The sequence below is a fragment of the Diabrotica virgifera genome, chromosome 2 (genome assembly GCF_917563875.1).
Source record: "Diabrotica virgifera virgifera chromosome 2, PGI_DIABVI_V3a".
Taxonomy (NCBI): domain Eukaryota; kingdom Metazoa; phylum Arthropoda; class Insecta; order Coleoptera; family Chrysomelidae; genus Diabrotica; species Diabrotica virgifera.
Genome location: NC_065444.1, coordinates 7003519 through 7022293, shown reverse-complemented (window position 1 = coordinate 7022293; position 18775 = coordinate 7003519). Strand labels below are relative to the sequence as shown.

Below are 18775 nucleotides of genomic sequence, written 5' to 3'. Positions count from 1 at the left end.
TATTATGTTAAACCCTGGCGATGGGTGAAAATGAAAAAGATATACCTCACAGCATTATATGACTCTACCACGTGTATGTGGGTGGTTGAGTTGATTTCTCTGTCTTCACAAAGAGAAAGGTGAAAGTCAACTATGAAATTTTCCTTATGGATTTTAAACTTAAAGCTCCCAACAAACGAAATGAGACAAATAGGATAGAGCTAAGAAAGAAGGATGACCTGCTCCAGGAAGTACATAAAATAATGCCCTCTATTTGTAACGCAACATCACAAGAAATATGGGAGACTTTTAAACATTGTGTAACAACAACAATTGATAATCAAAAGATAAATAATCCTGTGAAACGGAAACACTGGATAACAGATGAAACCATTCAAATCATTGAGAATAGAAGAAATCTTTGTCAAAGTGGCGTGCATAGTGAAAGGGAAAAAGCTAGTTAAGAAACCTCAATAGAGAAATAAAACGAAGATGAAAGGCAGATAAAAAACAGTACTATCAAAGTATATGCAAAGAAATTGAGATACATGATCAGAATAATCAGCCGAATCTATTTAGAAAAATACGCTACTTAACAAGAGACTTTAAAGCCAGAACTTGGGCCATTGAAGGACAACACTGGAACTATGAGAACAAACAGAAGATATAGCAGAGACATGGAGATCGTATTGCAGGGACCTATATAAAGATGATCAACGCCAAGAACCTGTTAACCAAATCTCTCGACGAGGTGGAAGAAGAACCTGATTTTCTTGAAAATGAAGTAAGACTCGCGATCAGTAAGCTCAAATATAATAAAGCACCAGGTCCAGATACGATAACTGCCGAAATGCTCAAAGCCACAGAAGAAACTGGCGTAAAATTACTTCATCTACTCTGTAACCAAATATGGCATTCAAAAACAATGGCCTGAAGACTGGACAAAATCTACAATAACGACAATTCATAAAAAATCCATAATGCGACAATTATAGAACTATTTCTCTTATATCACATGCCAGTAAAATAATGCTACATATAATCAATGAGAGACTAAAAACATTCCTTCAAAGAGAAATTCCACAAGAGCAAACTGGATGTACCAAAGGTAGAGGTACTCGAGAACACCTGTTGAATATAAGACAGATAATCGAAAAATCTAGGGAATTCAATATTCCACTGTACATATGCTTTATAGATTATCGTAAGGCGTTCGACAGGGTCAAGTGAAGACACTTATGGCGAATACTAAAAGAAGTAGGCGTACCCCAACACCTTATTTCGCTTATAACTGAACTATACGAACACACTACTGGATCAGTTAAAGTGCTTGACACACTTTCAAACGAATGTCATCCAGAACGGGGTCAGACAGGGATGTATACCATCTCCACAATTATTCATTATATATGGAGAGCATATTATTAGAAGAGCACTTGAAGGATGGGAAAAAGGCATCTCAATAAATGGTCATAAAATAAACAACCTACGTTTCGCAGATGACGCAGCCTTTCTTGCAAATAGTCAAGCAGAGCTGATCGATCTTATATGACTGGTTGAAAAAGAAAGTCAAATATTTGGTCTGCAATTAAACAGATCAAAGACAAAGATCATGATAGTGGATAGACTACATAACAATCATCCACACATAACCACAATTGATCGGTTTGAGGTTGTGAGCTCATACTTATATCTGGGATCATTAATGACAAACACAGGGTCACTGCAGGAAGAAATAAAACGTAGATGTGATCTAGCAAAAGTCGCCACAGCAAAAATGACCACAATATGGAAGGACTGTCAAATTTCAAGAGTGTTAAAGATGATGTTGATCAACTGCTTAATATTCCCAATACTGACCTACGGATGTGAATCTTGGACCCTGAGGAATTCGGAAAGAAGAAAGATAGACGCCACTGAAATGTTCTGTTGGAGACATATGCTACGAATGTCCTTGGACTGACCATAGAACAAATAATTCAATTTTAAGAGAGCTAAAAGTTAGCCAACGACTCTCCAGTAAAGACCATCTCCAACAAATAAAATATTTTGGACATGTTATGAGAGCAAACACAGAAAACATGGAAAGGCTCATTATACAAGGAAAGGTGGAAGGCCGAATATCACGAGGAAGATCCCCAACAAGATGGATCGATCAGATTACATGAATATGCAAAAGACCAATGCATGAGTTAGAAGAAATGACCAGAGACAGAGATCTTTGGAGACGGACAATACACGACATCACGTCTACCACTACACTCCCTCCGGGGGGTTTAGGATTGAAGAGAGAGATAGGAAAAAATCAAGTGGTGTAAGATATGGAGAGGGGGAACGATCCAATATCTGTAGTTTTGCCAATTTACTATTGATTCTATAAACAGAAGGTTGCTTCATCAGAAAAAAGGATTTAGCGAATGAAGCTTGGATTTTGATTACATAAATTTTGTCTTCCTTCGCAAAACTGGAATCCTATGATCTATGTAGTATAAAAACTTATGGTGAAATGAAACGAAAGGCTGATCTCACATTTTTGCAAAGGCAAAAAGAATAATAAAGATCTTTCAAAAAGTTTGTTCTGATACATTGCATTCCAAGATTATATTATTTACTAGACTTACTGATTTACCTCTGAGTTATCCCGGCTATTACTTATTCCGAAAAGTGCTCTAATTCTACTAGGTGTGGGAACTTTCTTCGTGGGGGTTTTTTCGTTTTGCTCCCTTAAAGGCAATGGCTGTATTTCGTTTCCTTGTAGAGATAACCTACCCCCATTTTTGCTGGGTGTTGGAGGACCGGGCTTTTTATATGCTGTTGTTCCGAAGTCTTTCTTTTGTCGAGGTTTTTCTCCCGGAAGAAGTTTACTTAAACTATCATCGAGGCAAATGTTACCAACCTGAAAATATATTGGATTTGATACAGTCGTTTAATAACCAGATTATTGTAAAATGATATTAATATATTGTGGCAACTTAGGAGGGGGCGGGGGATGGTTTGAAATCAACATTTCAAGCTCATTTTTGTGTATTTTTTTAAACTATGGTAGAATTATTTTATTTTTAAATTAAATAAACATGTAATATATTCAGTACAATTCAAAATAGTCTGGGCACATTATCGGAGAATAGGCCATTTTTGGGCAAACTTATTTACCAGCAATTTTATTGCTGGAATCGAATCTTATGATTGTATATATTAATAATATAGGTATGCAAAATCCGCTGATAGTGTGCTACTTTTTTTATAAACAAAATGGCGCCCGAAAATCGTGTTTTTTTTTCAATTTCTGTTCTATAACTCCAAAGATTTTAACTTTACACCAAAAACACCCAAATAAAAATTCACCGTAATTAAATTCTGCATAGAGACGTGTTTTTCCCGATTTACTTCGACGAAAATTTTCCCCCGGAAAATGCGGGTTTTTCCAACAAAATCTTTAATTTTCAACTAAAATTTTAGATAAGTACCTAATTGTTTATCAATGATTAAATAACTTCGTAATATAAATTCTTTTTCGTATAAATTATAATTCCAGAAGCCGATGGAAATTGAATGAACAGTTTAGCAACAATTGAATTGTTAATTAAAAATTTACGATCGCTATGATAACCACAATAATTATGATACATAAGAATAACTATGATTTTTGTACAAAAGGACACTATACCTATCTAATGTATTTTACAGAATTGAAATTGGACTATTTAAGCGGCCTCAGGAATATTTTAAAATCATAAACAATTTTTTGGCTTATAAACAAATACAATATCTCGGGAAATATTAAATTAAATTATGAAAACGGTATTGGAAAAAAAAAAGAAAAAAAAGATGCTTTTTCTAAAAGAAAAAACGTTTAATTGTGATGAGTGGTTCTTGACGTACAACCGGTCAAAGTTGACCGGCATTTACGGCAAAGATATATTATAAACAATAGGATCATAATTTTTGAACCATCACCTTTTTATTTTTGTCCTCTTTCTCCACATCAATTTTCATATCTTTAAAATACTCATAACATATATTATTATAATAAAAAAATATAGATATTACGAGTGAAAATTGCCAATAATATCAAAATTCCAATCAAAAATTAGATTGGAGAAAATGTAATCTGAAAGTTCAAAATCGGTATACGTTAAAAAAAATGCATTTTCTCGGCTTCCCATGGAGCAATTTTCTTCATTCTTTTTTTCTTACCAAGTAACTCGAGTAGAGCCATCTAACTAACTCATTATTAAAAAATGTCTAAGTTGCTTTTGTTTTGTTATACTAAATTAATTTATATTATAACAAAAATTTTTAATTTGTTTAAATAAAAATTGTTTAAATAATTATACAGCTTCCAAATGAAAATATTTGTGTTTTGAACGTTAAAAAGTACACTTGTAGTAAGATTATCTAAAAAAAGTCTACAACTGGAAAAAATATGTAGTTTTCTTTTCTTATAAATAAATTAATCTATTATAACAAAACAAAAGCAACTTTGACATTTAATAATGTGTTAGTTAGATGGCTCTACTCGAATTACTAGGGAAGAAAAAAAAATGAAGAAAACTGCTCCATAGGAAGCCGAGAAAATGCATTTTTTTAACGTATACCGATTTTGAACTTTGAGGGTTACATTTTCTCCAACCTAATTTTTGATTGGAATTTTACTATTTTTGGCAATTTTCACTCGTAATATCGATAGTTTTTATTATAATAATATATGAAGGGCCACGGGAAAGAACAATCAGAGTCATATTTTGCTCATTCTGTACAAATCCAATTTGAAAGTTTTAGTTCGTATATTTTGGTACAGGAAAATTAAATTCAACATTTTTAATTATAACGTACGGTGATCGTTATTGTACAAACGAAACCATGGTTAGGTTCTTTCCACGAAAAGCTAAAATATGGTGCCAATATTTAAATTTTGACCAAAAATGGACTCTGATCGTTCTTTCCCGTGGCCCTTCATATGTTATGAGTATTTTAAAAATATGAAAATTGGTGTGGACAAAGAGGACAAAAATAAAAAGGTGATGGTTCGAAAATTATGATCGTATTGTTTATATCTTTGCCGTAAATGCCGGTCAACTTTGACCGGTTGTATGTCAAGAACCACTCATCACAATTAAACGTTTTTTGAAGTTATACTTCTTTACCGGCGATATGAGGGTGAATTTTTATATGTTAAAACCTATGATCCCGGCGCATGCGCATTATAACTTTGTTCTGATTACATGTTCAACTGACATGTCAAAAATTATTCAATATGGCGGCTGTGGCACAGCTGTAGTTAGATTATTTATGGTTGTTGCGTTTTAAAATTTGTGTGAAAAGAAACAACAAACAAAAGTTAGTTAATAGTTATACTGCCTTTTTAAATAGTTTTCATATACCTATATTTTTGGACTTTTGGACTATTTTGGACAAGCAAAACTCATTCTAATTTGGTAAGTAGTTTTTATTATAATCATATTGTAATACATTTGGATTAGGTTGAAATACAGTAGAGCGTCGATTATCCGAACTAATTGCGGGACATAGGTGTTCGGAAAACCGATTTGTTCGGATAATCGAACTACAATATATTGACACATATTTATAGTCATACATATTTATCCACAAGTGAATAAAAGCCATATTTATATACCTACATATTTATTTATATCTTGATAATGACTAATTATTTATATGGGAAATAAGCCACAATTAAAATGAAAAAAATAATTTTATTAACGTTTCGACGCCCAAATCGGGTGCCGTTGTCAAAATACAAAATATTACTAAAATAAACTAAAGTGTTGTTGCTAAGCAAAAAAATTCTTCTAATAATTTATTTAATCTCACTCATTTATATTGGCAATTCAGACATATATTATACATTTTAAAGTAGAAGACTTTAAAATGATATTGCCAATATTTATGAGTTGCGTTCCTGGGACGACTTACTGAAAGATAGTTCATTCGATTACATGAAATTAACCCCAACTCAAGAATATCCGTCATAAAAAATTATAGCATGTGATATGTCTTTAAAAAGACAACCAAATGCAACGACAGTAAAATTCTCGCGTTAGAGACCTCATAGTAAATCACAAGGGAAAACCAGGAAAAACCTGTGATACTATCCCGACATCGTAAGTATTTGGTCTTACATTAATTTACTCTCAAAAAAGAATACCAAATTCTGACTTGTAACATGTTTAAATTATAAATAATATTAATAATACTAGATATATAAGTAATACTAAAATATAAAATATGTACTAGCTCGATATTATTGACTTACTAATCTTGGTATTTTCTTTCTATTGACTTCCTCTTTCAGTATGGGTAACCACATCCTACTGCATTCTACCGAGGAATTTGCGACACAATTGGTTTCATTTAGCATAATTAGAGCCGCTTCTTTGATTTTTCTCTTTTTACTATCTGATTCTTTCAGGACTATACTTGAATCTCTCCACTGAACTCTATGTTCATTATCCCATGCGTGTTGACATATTTGAGATCTCTCAAATTCTCTATTTTTAATATAAGATTGATGTTCATTTATTCTAACGTCTAATGGTCTTGATGTCTCACCTAAATAAAATTGTTCGCATTCACAAGGTATTTTATAAATGCAATTCTTTGTTCTTTCTTGATCATTGTTAGGTTTAGTTTTAGATAGAATAGATCTCAATGTGTTTGTTGTTTTGAATGTTGTTGAAATGTTGAATTTATTTCCTATTGTTTTAAGTTTCTCGGCTAGTCCTTTTATATATGGTATTGATATTTTCCTCGTATTATTTCTGGTGAATGTTGTAGGATCCCGTTCTAAGTTGTTCTGTTCCATTCGATCCAATCTTGACAATTCCTTATTTATAAACGATAAAGGATAATCATTTTTTAATAAAACAGATGTTAACAATTGTTTTTCTGCTAAAAAGGAATTTTCGTTAGAACAAGTAATTTTGGCTCTATCATATAAGGATTTAATGATTCCCTTTTTAACGTTGATGTTGTGATTTGACTTGTAATTGAGATATCTGTTGGTGTGTGTTGGTTTTCTATACACTTGAGTCTCATATCCAATATCCTTCTTTGAGATCAAAACATCGAGGAAAGGTAGGCTGTTATTGTATTCCTTTTCCATTGTAAATTTTATTGTCTCTTCTTGATCGTTTATAATATTCAGGAACGTATCCAACAATTCTGATCTATGAGGCCATATTGAAAACACATCATCTACATATCTCCACCATACTGTGGGTTTTAAATTTTGTTTAAAAATAATATTAGTTTCGAAATCCTCCATAAATATATTAGCCAATAATGGAGATAAAGAAGAGCCCATTGCTGGACCAAAATTTTGTTTATAGAATTCATTGTTTAGTTGAAAATAGGTATTATGGGTACATAATGTCAATAACTCCATTATAAATATCAGCAAAGAGGAAATGAAAGCTTTAAAAACTTTAAGAAATGATGACTCCATAACAATCCTACCAGCGGATAAAGGCAATGCAACTGTAATAATGAATAAAATACAATATGAGGACAAAATTACAGATCTAATTACAAATGGACCTTATAGCAAATTAACGAAGGATCCAACGAAGACACTAGAAAACAAAATATATAGAACTTTATTCAAATTTAAAAATGATCTAACATACTATCAAAGAAAATTAATGACACCTCACTACAGTAAGACACCACATTTTTATGGAGTGCCGAAAATTCATAAAGCGAACATACCACTTAGACCCATTTGTAGTACCATCAATTCTCCTTGTAGTGAACTATCAAAATTCTTATTAAACATTCTAAAACCATTTGCTAATAATGATGACACTTTTATAAAAAATACAAAACATTTTTTAAACAAATTATCAACTATTGAATTTAATCCAAATAATATTTTAGTAAGTTTTGACATAAACAGTTTATTTACAAATGTACCATTAGATAAAACTTTAAACATAATCAAAACGAAATTAGAGAATGATAATACATTGGCAACTAGGACAAGACTAAATGTATCAGCTATAATGGAGTTATTGACATTATGTACCCATAATACCTATTTTCAACTAAACAATGAATTCTATAAACAAAATTTTGGTCTAGCAATGGGCTCTTCTTTATCTCCATTATTGGCTAATATATTTATGGAGGATTTCGAAACTAATATTATTTTTAAACAAAATTTAAAACCCACAGTATGGTGGAGATATGTAGATGATGTGTTTTCAATATGGCCTCATAGATCAGAATTGTTGGATACGTTCCTGAATATTATAAACGATCAAGAAGAGACAATAAAATTTACAATGAAAAGGAATACAATAACAGCCTACCTTTCCTCGATGTTTTGATCTCAAAGAAGGATATTGGATATGAGACTCAAGTGTATAGAAAACCAACACACACCAACAGATATCTCAATTACAAGTCAAATCACAACATCAACGTTAAAAAGGGAATCATTAAATCCTTATATGATAGAGCCAAAATTACTTGTTCTAACGAAAATTCCTTTTTAGCAGAAAAACAATTGTTAACATCTGTTTTATTAAAAAATGATTATCCTTTATCGTTTATAAATAAGGAATTGTCAAGATTGGATCGAATGGAACAGAACAACTTAGAACGGGATCCTACAACATTCACCAGAAATAATACGAGGAAAATATCAATACCATATATAAAAGGACTAGCCGAGAAACTTAAAACAATAGGAAATAAATTCAACATTTCAACAACATTCAAAACAACAAACACATTGAGATCTATTCTATCTAAAACTAAACCTAACAATGATCAAGAAAGAACAAAGAATTGCATTTATAAAATACCTTGTGAATGCGAACAATTTTATTTAGGTGAGACATCAAGACCATTAGACGTTAGAATAAATGAACATCAATCTTATATTAAAAATAGAGAATTTGAGAGATCTCAAATATGTCAACACGCATGGGATAATGAACATAGAGTTCAGTGGAGAGATTCAAGTATAGTCCTGAAAGAATCAGATAGTAAAAAGAGAAAAATCAAAGAAGCGGCTCTAATTATGCTAAATGAAACCAATTGTGTCGCAAATTCCTCGGTAGAATGCAGTAGGATGTGGTTACCCATACTGAAAGAGGAAGTCAATAGAAAGAAAATACCAAGATTAGTAAGTCAATAATATCGAGCTAGTACATATTTTATATTTTAGTATTACTTATATATCTAGTATTATTAATATTATTTATAATTTAAACATGTTACAAGTCAGAATTTGGTATTCTTTTTTGAGAGTAAATTAATGTAAGACCAAATACTTACGATGTCGGGATAGTATCACAGGTTTTTCCTGGTTTTCCCTTGTGATTTACTATGAGGTCTCTAACGCGAGAATTTTACTGTCGTTGCATTTGGTTGTCTTTTTAAAGACATATCACATGCTATAATTTTTTATGACGGATATTCTTGAGTTGGGGTTAATTTCATGTAATCGAATGAACTATCTTTCAGTAAGTCGTCCCAGGAACGCAACTCATAAATATTGGCAATATCATTTTAAAGTCTTCTACTTTAAAATGTATAATATATGTCTGAATTGCCAATATAAATGAGTGAGATTAAATAAATTATTAGAAGAATTTTTTTGCTTAGCAACAACACTTTAGTTTATTTTAGTAATATTTTGTATTTTGACAACGGCACCCGATTTGGGCGTCGAAACGTTAATAAAATTATTTTTTTCATTTTAATTGTGGCTTATTTCCCATATAAATAATTAATCATAAAAATGCCACAAGGAAATAGCTTCAGAACTTGATAATGACAACTAGCAACTAAACAAAAAAGTGCAGTCTTTGCAACAACATAGTTATTTTTGGATACAATATTGAAGAAAATTGAAGATATTTTAAGCGTCAATTACTAACGCTTGCTCGGTATTCGAATGCGGGACGCGGGAGTCGATAGTTCGAATAAGCGGTCGTTCGGTTGATCGACGTTCGAATAATCGACGCTCTACTGTACATTTATTTTCTCAAGAATGGGGATTTTAGAGAGAAATCCCAAATTAGGTCCGATTTTTGTTTTTAAATTATGATTTTTTGGCGTAGATTTATTTATCTAGTAGGTATGTAATGCTTTGATTTACATACTTAATTTGATTACCAACAAAAGTTCTACCAATCTTCATCTAATATATTGTTTTCTTACTGTTTTGTTATATTTTAATATTTTCTTCCACAAAATTTAAACTACATAATTTAATTATATTCAAAACAACTGTCAAACAGTAAAACGTTCAGTTACCCTATTTTTCCGCATGATAAATAATGTGGAATTGGACGAGTGAGTCTAGGCTTCGATTACGAATCAAAGCGCCCCGAAATTCACGGGTTCGATTCCCGATGCAAGTTTTTATTTTTTTATGCATTTTATGATTGTAAGTATATTTGTTATATAATTTTTTTTCAGAAAATGCATATTTAAAATTTTTGCCAACAATTATTATCGTTCAGAAATCATTTTTTCTTTGTGGCATTTTTCAATGTGTTTGTGTGCGTTTTATTCTTTTATTTTTTTTAAATTTTTGGTAGTCTAAAAATCACATAATATGTAGTAGAAGTATAACTTCTTAGGTGCGTACAAAGTACACACACATTCTTTTTTTCTTTTAGAAAAAGCATCCTGCCGCTTTTTTTTCCAAGACCGTTTTCATGATTTAATTTAATTTAATAATCCCGAGATAGTCTATTTGTTTATAAGCCAAAAAATTGTTTATAATTTTAAAATATTCCTGAGGCCGCTTAAATAGTCATATTTTCAATTCTGTAAAGTACATTACATAGGTACAGTGTCTTTTTATACAAAAATCATAAGTATTCTTATGTATCATAATTATTGTGGATATTATAGCGACCGTAAATTTTTAATTAACAATTCAATTGTTGCTAAACTGTTCATTCAATTTCCATCGGCTTCTGGAATTATAATCTATGCGAAAGGAGCTTTTATATTGTCAAGTTATTTAATTATTGATGAACAGTTACTTATCTAAAATTTTAGTTGAAAATTAAAGATTTTTGAAAATTAAAAAATTCAAAAAAACTTTATTAGCTCATTAGTTTCTCGAGGTAACGCTGTTTTTCTAGTTTTAACAATTTTTGAGTTTAGTATCACTCAGAAATCAAAAATAAAAATAAACCACATTTTTGTAAAAAAAAGGATGAAGATCAACATATTATGTATTATTTTTAAACAAAAAAGAAACATAAAACTAAAGATACCTCGATAGCGTTACCTAAAGAAATGTCTAAAGAAAATATATATAAAATTTAAGGTGGATCGGTTAAAGTAGTTTTTGAGTTACATTGTCCACCGTCTTTGAAAAAAGCAGTTTTGAGAAAAAAGCGTATCTACAGAGTTTTGATAACTTTTATTTTCAATTTCTTTTTGTCTGTCAAATCGTAAAGTGATGCACACCGGAATATGTTTTTGAATCGCGGAGTAATTGACAAAAGAGAAGGGGAACAGTCGTTAAAAGTATCTCACTACGAAGCTGCTTGAAGCTTCTCAACGCGAGTCGAAGATAGGGATATTCAACATGCTGTATTCTCGGTAACTTTGCCTCGATCAAACTGAAATTTTCAAAGAGTATTCTTGAAGATATGTACTTTTATTTAAAATAATAAAAAAACCGAAAATTTCAAAATTTTCAAACCATACACCCCCTTTAATAAAATAATTTCTAATGTTATAAGCCAACTTTACCTTCAATTCGTCATCCTTAAATTTGGAGGGGCTAGCAAACTGCGTTTCAAGCGGATATGAAGATTTTAAATGTGGCGGCACCAGCGAATTTCTCCAAGCTAATTCAGAAAATCTAACGTTCGATTCTTTTACACTATCACCTATCACACAATGCCCCGCCTTTAAATCGGCTAAATATTTATTATTGAAGTCATCATCTTCATCTTCCATTGGCATACTAGGAACATTAGTCAGCGACGTTCTTCTCGAGATGGTAACAGTTTCTTGTAGTTCTGCTACCCTTCTAGGCAATGTTACTGTCTTCCTTTCCACTTCTCTGTTTTGCCTTGGCAGCACAGAAGTGCTAGTACTCTTTCCTCGTTGGACCATTTGCACCGTTTCCATCCGGTTCTTTGTACCAATCGAACGCAACGATGTGACGCTGCTTCTAATTGAGTCGCGGGCATCGGGTATCGACCGTAAAGATTCTCTAGAAGCTTGAACGTTTCTGTTCATTTGAGCTTCGTTGATTCGCAACATATCCCTTTCTGTTTCCAGCATGTGCAATTTTTGTTGCGCTTCGAACAAGTCGTTGCGGAGGTCTTCTATTGTTTTTACAAAGCATACCTGAAACAAAATTTAATTAACGTAGAATTGTATATATTTTATCTTAATTTTTAAGACTCCTGTATATAATTTTTCTTAATTATTATTATTACGAAAACGAAATAAGAGTCTCATGCATACGAACACATGTGTGGATCGGCTTGGGGATTTAGAATCTGAGTTATCTAAGACGCAAGATAAATAAGTAGCCACCTTGACTAATTTTAATAGTTTTCGTTTATTCGAAAAAGTCAGTACATACTTTGATTCAATTTTAATAGGTTGGTTCTTAGGGATAGCGAATTAAACCATTAGTGTAGGAAACAGAGGTTGAACCTTGCAAAATGGACACAAGTCCGGTTTTATTTTTTTCTGTTATATCAAGAGGTGCTTATTATAAAACTAACTTTTTCTGAAAAAATTTCGCCCCGGAACCCCCCTTTTCACCCCTTTAAAGGGGGTAATTTGTGGTTTTTGCGGAACGTAGCCCTTCCTGTACCTTTTACAAAAAAATTTTTTTATAGAAATATGAAGAGGACTATATTTTCTACGCTTTATTTCCAGACAGCATATGTCTATCATCCACCGTTTAGCGGGGGTGGCGCCCCAAAGTTGACAAGTGTTTAAAAAAGATGTTTTAAAAAATATATATTTTTCCCTAACTGCAACGGAAATTAAGAAGAAATCCTGCGGCAATTATTCATAAATATGTGACTGATTTTTTGGTATAGGTTTCACTTAAGGGTAATTGTCCTATTTTTAATTACAGGGTGTTACATTTTAAAAAACCCCTTTTTGTACCATCTGAACCGTTTATGCTAGAGTAAAAAGACATTACCCATGTACTGGTGCTATTTACAAATTTGTATAATGCACCCCCATTTTTTCCCCGGAACCACCCCAAAAAATTAAAAAGAATTAATAAATAAAGTGATTTAGTTGGAATCCTTCACACACAATGCCCTTTATTAATATGCTTCATATATCATTTTGTGCACGTTATTATTACCCATGCACGGACACCAAAAGCGATTTTCAAGTGCAACCCCTGTAGCCAGAAAAAATAAATAAAATGGGTGGTTGAAATTTTTTTTTTGTTTTTTGCTTTTTGATCCATGTGGACATATGCTTCATCAATATTGCTTTTCAAAAATATATATTGTTATTGCAACATCCCTGCGGAAACCACTCCTATCCTTGAAAATATAGTGCAGAAACTACCCCTATCCCTTGGCGAGGATGTTTTTACGATTTTCTCATTACCTATGCATTATTTTTAAACAAAACTAATACAAGGTTAAAGACCACTATTTACTCTAAAACTTAGGTCCTATTCATTTTTTTCGTGTAAGCAATCGTTACGGCACAGTGGCGCCGTAAACCTCATATATGCTTTGGCGGGCTCCAGGTTTTGTTTTTTTTTCGTCATCTGTTCGTTTTATTGATAAAGTACTTATGTAAAATAAAACAACATAGTGTAACCTACAAATTATGACCTATGCCATTTTACAATCTTTGCGCCCCAAAGCCACAGTGGTGGCCCAAAATCAATTTTTGCATATTTTCGCCACCTACACGCATTTTATTGCATTAATGCTACCTTAATAGCACAATATTTACCCTTAAGTGGTCGCTAAGCAGTGGCGGCTCCAGGGAGGGGTGATGGGGGTGATCACCTCCCCCACTCTCAAACCAAGTGATATTATATTCAAAGATTATAAAAATATTTATTTATTTTTATAGAAATACTTATATTATATTATTATTTTTATAAGAATGGCGTACTTTTTATGCTTTAGCAACAGTGGAGGATCCAGCATCGTTAAGAGGGGGGTGCCAATTGGCTAAATTTCTATAAAAATAAAAGAATATTTTTATAATCTTTGAATATAATATCACTTGGTTTGAGAGGGGGGGAGGTGATCACCCCCATCACCCCTCCATGGATCCGGCACTGCTTAGCGACCACCTAAGGGTAAATATTGTGCTATTAAGGTAGCATTAATGCAATAAAAGGCGTGTAGGTGGCGAAAATATGCAAAAATTGATTTTGGGCCACCATTGTGGCTGTGGCTTTGGGGCGCAAAGATTGTAAAATGTGCACAAGTCATAATTTGTAGGTTACACTGTGTTGTTTTATTTTACATAAGTACTTTATCAATAAAACGAACAGATGACGAAAAAAAAACAAAAACTGGAGCCCGTCAAAGCATATATGAGGTTTACGGCGCCACTGTGCCGTAACGGTTGCATATACGAAAAAAATGAATAGGACCTAATTTTTAGAGTAAATAGTGGTCTTTAACCTTGTATAAATTTTGTTTAAAAAGAATGCATAGGTAATGAGAAAATCGTAAAAACATGCTCGCCAAGGGATAGGGGTAGTTTCTGCAGTATATTTTCAAGGATAGGGGTGGTTTCCGCAGGGATGTTGCAATAACCATATATATTTTTGAAAAGCACTATTGATGAAGCATATGCCCATATGGATCAAAAAACAAAAAACAAAAAAAAATTCAACCCCCCACTTTATTCATTTTTTTTGGCTACAGGGGTTGCACTAGGAAATCGCTTTTGGTGTCCATGCATTAGTAATAATAACGTGCACAAAATGATATATGAAGCATATTAATAAAGGGCATTGTGTGTGAAGGACTCCAAGAAAATCACTTTATTTATTAATTCTTCTTTTTTTTTGGGGTGGTTCCAGGGAAAAAATGGGGGTGCATTATACAAATTTGTAAATAGCACCAGTATATGGATAATTGCTGAAAGTCTTTTTACTCTAGCATAAACGGTTCAGATGGTATAAAAAGGGGTTTTTTAAAATGTAACACCCTGTAATTAAAAAAAGGGCAATTACCCTTAAGTGAAACCTACACCAAAAAATCAATCAATTATTTGTGAATAATTGCCGTAGGATTTCTTCTTAATTTCCGTTACAGTTAGGTTAAAATATATATTTTTTAAAAACATCTTTTTTCAAAACTTGTCAACTTTGAGGCGCCACCCCCGCTAAACGGTGGATGATAGACAAATGCTGTCGGGAAATAAATCGTAGAAAATATAGTCCTCTTCATATTTGTGTAAAAGAAATTTTTTGTAAAAGGTACAGGAAGGGCTACAAAGGGCTACACGAAGGGCACAAAAACCACAAATTACTTCCTTTAAAGGGGTTAAAAGGGGGGTTCCGGGGCGAAATTTTTTCAGAAAAAGTTAGTCTTATAATAAGCACCCCTTGAAATACCAGAAAAAAAAATAAAACCGGACTTGTGTCCACTTTGCAAGGTTCAACCTTTGTTTCCTACACTACATGAGAAGAGGGAGATTAACTTTAAGAGATTTTTATTTAGCGTGGGGTTGTATAGGCAGTCGATTTTGAAATTCGAATGAAAGAGGCTGTATTTGGCGATAATCGAAAGGACGCGTAGTTTAAGATGTAACTAATACAGTGAGGACAACTGGACAACAGGATACATGTTATAAAAGTACAACTTACGGTTTCACTTTGCTCTGCATTCACTTTCATCATCTGTTTTCCAACTTCTACTCTGTATAATTTTAGCTAAAACAAAATAATTTGATTTACAAAAAAAGGTAAAACTTGTGACATAGATAGGACTGTATAGTAGAAACCGAAATCGATCAAATGCGCAACAAAGTGGCGGTATCAATGTTTGGTATAAATGTTCCACCCTGTCAATATGGGTGGCCATGTATTTTTTTAAGTATTTCAAATGTTACAATAATCCAAGCAAACATACTCTAAAAATGTCATTCATTAATTTAGTTCGAGATTACAGGACTAATTTTAACACTACAAAGTGAATTTTATGTATGAAGCGCCTCAATTATCTGGTAAACGGCTTGCACGATTTTTATAGGTTATTGTAATGCGGCTGATATTATGGTGGTACATATTTACATTGCTGTCAGACTTTTCGTTTTTCTGGAAATCTCATGAACTTTCTTATTTCAAATGGAACACCCTGTATATTTTTTTGCGTTTTGAAGTCCTTGAGAAATTACTGAGTATTATTCATGTAATATTCTCTATATGTACATAAATGCCGTAATGTCGGAGCCCTTGCTACATTTATTTAAAAAAAATTAAAACAAATTATAAAAATCAATTTTTTTGGCCCGAGCAAATAATATTTTAGGCTCTTTGGATCATTAGGAACAAAAAAGGTCTATTGTAATATTTTGTAATTTAAAATGAGAAAAAAAAAAGAAAAATTACGATTTTCAAGGCTCAAAAACACATATAAAAATATAATTTTTAAATTAAAAAGTGCCTAAATTCAAGTTCAAACCTTCTAAATATCCGCTTCCTATAATGCTTTTTGGTATGTTTTATTCTAAAACATTGTTTTTACTTGTTATTCTTGTTAATAAAGAACTTATGAGGGGACGGGCGAACGGACTGCATTAACAACTAAAAAACAACGTTTTAAAATGAAATACGCCAAATTACTTATCGGGAACTGATAAAATAAGGTTTTAACTTAAATTTAGGTGCATAGTAATTTCAAAAATAACATTTTTTACTTATGCTGAGCTTCCCAAATCCTCATTTTTTGGTTTTTCAGTTTTAAATTATTTATAACTTGAAAACGATCAACTTAAGAGAAAAATGACAAAGGCCTTTTTTGTTCCCAATAATTCAAAGAACCTAAAATAATGTCTCCGAAGAACTCCGAAATTACGGCAATTAGGTATAGGGAATATTACATGAATAATAATCAGTATTTTCTCAAGTACATCAAAACGCAAAAAATATACAGGGTGTTCCGTTTGAAATAAGAAAGTTCATGAGATTTCCAGAAAAACTGAAAATCTGGCAACAATGTAAATCCCACTATCGTCCCTGCCATTTCCAACTATCGAATTTGAAAAGTGGTACTTTTCAGGAGAGCAAAATAACTCTTTTTTAGAGACTCAGCGCATTGACAAATGGGTATGGTGGCTCCTGTCTTCTGAGCCACCCTGGATACTTAGGGGTGGTTACCCCGACTATGAGGGTTGATGTAGTAAATATCGTTCGTAGTTAATACATTTAATTACACGTTAAGTATATCACAGAAAGTAACTGGTGGTATAGTATTTAATTGAATTCGATGTTACCCCCTGGAATCTCAACTACTAATTGATTTATCTGTTCCCGTAAAAGTATAATTAAAGGTCGATTGTTGTTTATTTACTGTTTTGGTAAGCCAAGGTGAAAGTGATTCAAAAGTGCTGACTGTTAATAAACACCCACTGAATATTATATTTTATTACCCACCAAAATTTTTATATTTTTTGTATGTAATGTTTAATCCTTGTTAGATTGATAACAAATTTAAACTGCTTATCATTTTTTTCTTTCCAAAAAATCACAGTCGTTACGTTGTTTTTTGTATTAATCAAAGATTTGTTTCGGTTTGATGAATCAAAGTAGCGAATGTATTGTCCTTTTCATGATCATTTTTCAGTGCGTAACAAATGATAGGAAAAAGGGTAAGTCCGTGATAATACACATTTATGACATTTATTCTAACATGACATTTTAGTTAAATCTGACAGTTGTCACATTTTATTTTCAATTTGGAATAAAAACAAATCAAATGTGTTTCTTGCATTTATAAAATGGTATTTTCTTTGATTTGTATAGTCTTATAAACAGATTATATTTGTAATATTAATCTAATTAAAAAAATATTTTTTTATTATGGCGCCATCTATCGACAACTAGAATAACTAGAATAAATGTTATAAAAATGTCACCGACGAAATGTAATCACCGACGTGCCTTTTTTCTGTCACATACAATTTAATGCGTTAGAAAGAAATCGAAAAACTGTGACGCACTGAAAGATGATCATGAGAAATACTGTATAATAGCGAATAACTGTATAATCAAATAATGAAAATCCGTTAAAATGAAATCATAAACTGCCTCACAAGAATTTCTTGGAAGCGATACTCAGATAAAACTCACACAAATTGTAAACACGTGCATTTTGTTCTTCTCAGCAGTTTAGCATTTTCGACAGTTTACAGATTATAATTGAATAACTGTTGAATAAATTACAACACAAACTAACGAATGTGACACATTCGACATTTAGCGTTGTACAAAAATATACCTTTAGTTATATTTATACAAAACAAAATATCGAATATAACCTTTTTCGTCAGTTTGCAGTCAACCAAATGAAAAAATGTTCATATTCGATGGTTTAAACAGCATATTTCCCGCGCTCCTAATCAAGCTACAATAACGAGAATTTGCCACAAGATGTAGGTATCACGTATAATGTGAGGGCAAGGTATGGAAGCTAAAGAACCCGATTTTTCACATTCGATAGTTGGAAATGGTAGATAGGGACGATATATTAGAAGCATTTGAAGAACATTACTTACTAAGATCTATAAAAATCGTGCAAGCTGTTTCCGAGATAATTAAGGCGTTCCA

At 32.0% G+C, this 18775-nt stretch overlaps 1 protein-coding gene across 1 annotated transcript in view; it reads right to left on the bottom strand.

Moving 5' to 3' along the window:
• LOC126879412 (repetitive organellar protein-like) overlaps window positions 1-18775 on the bottom strand; it is a 30707-nt gene that overhangs the window by 788 nt on the left and 11144 nt on the right. The window contains exons 6-8 of the mRNA XM_050642418.1: window positions 15815-15880; window positions 11731-12336; window positions 2609-2875 (exon numbers count right to left, since the gene is read on the bottom strand). Of these exons, the coding sequence (XP_050498375.1) occupies window positions 2609-2875; window positions 11731-12336; window positions 15815-15880 (939 nt within the window). The remainder of the gene's footprint in view (window positions 1-2608; window positions 2876-11730; window positions 12337-15814; window positions 15881-18775) is intronic.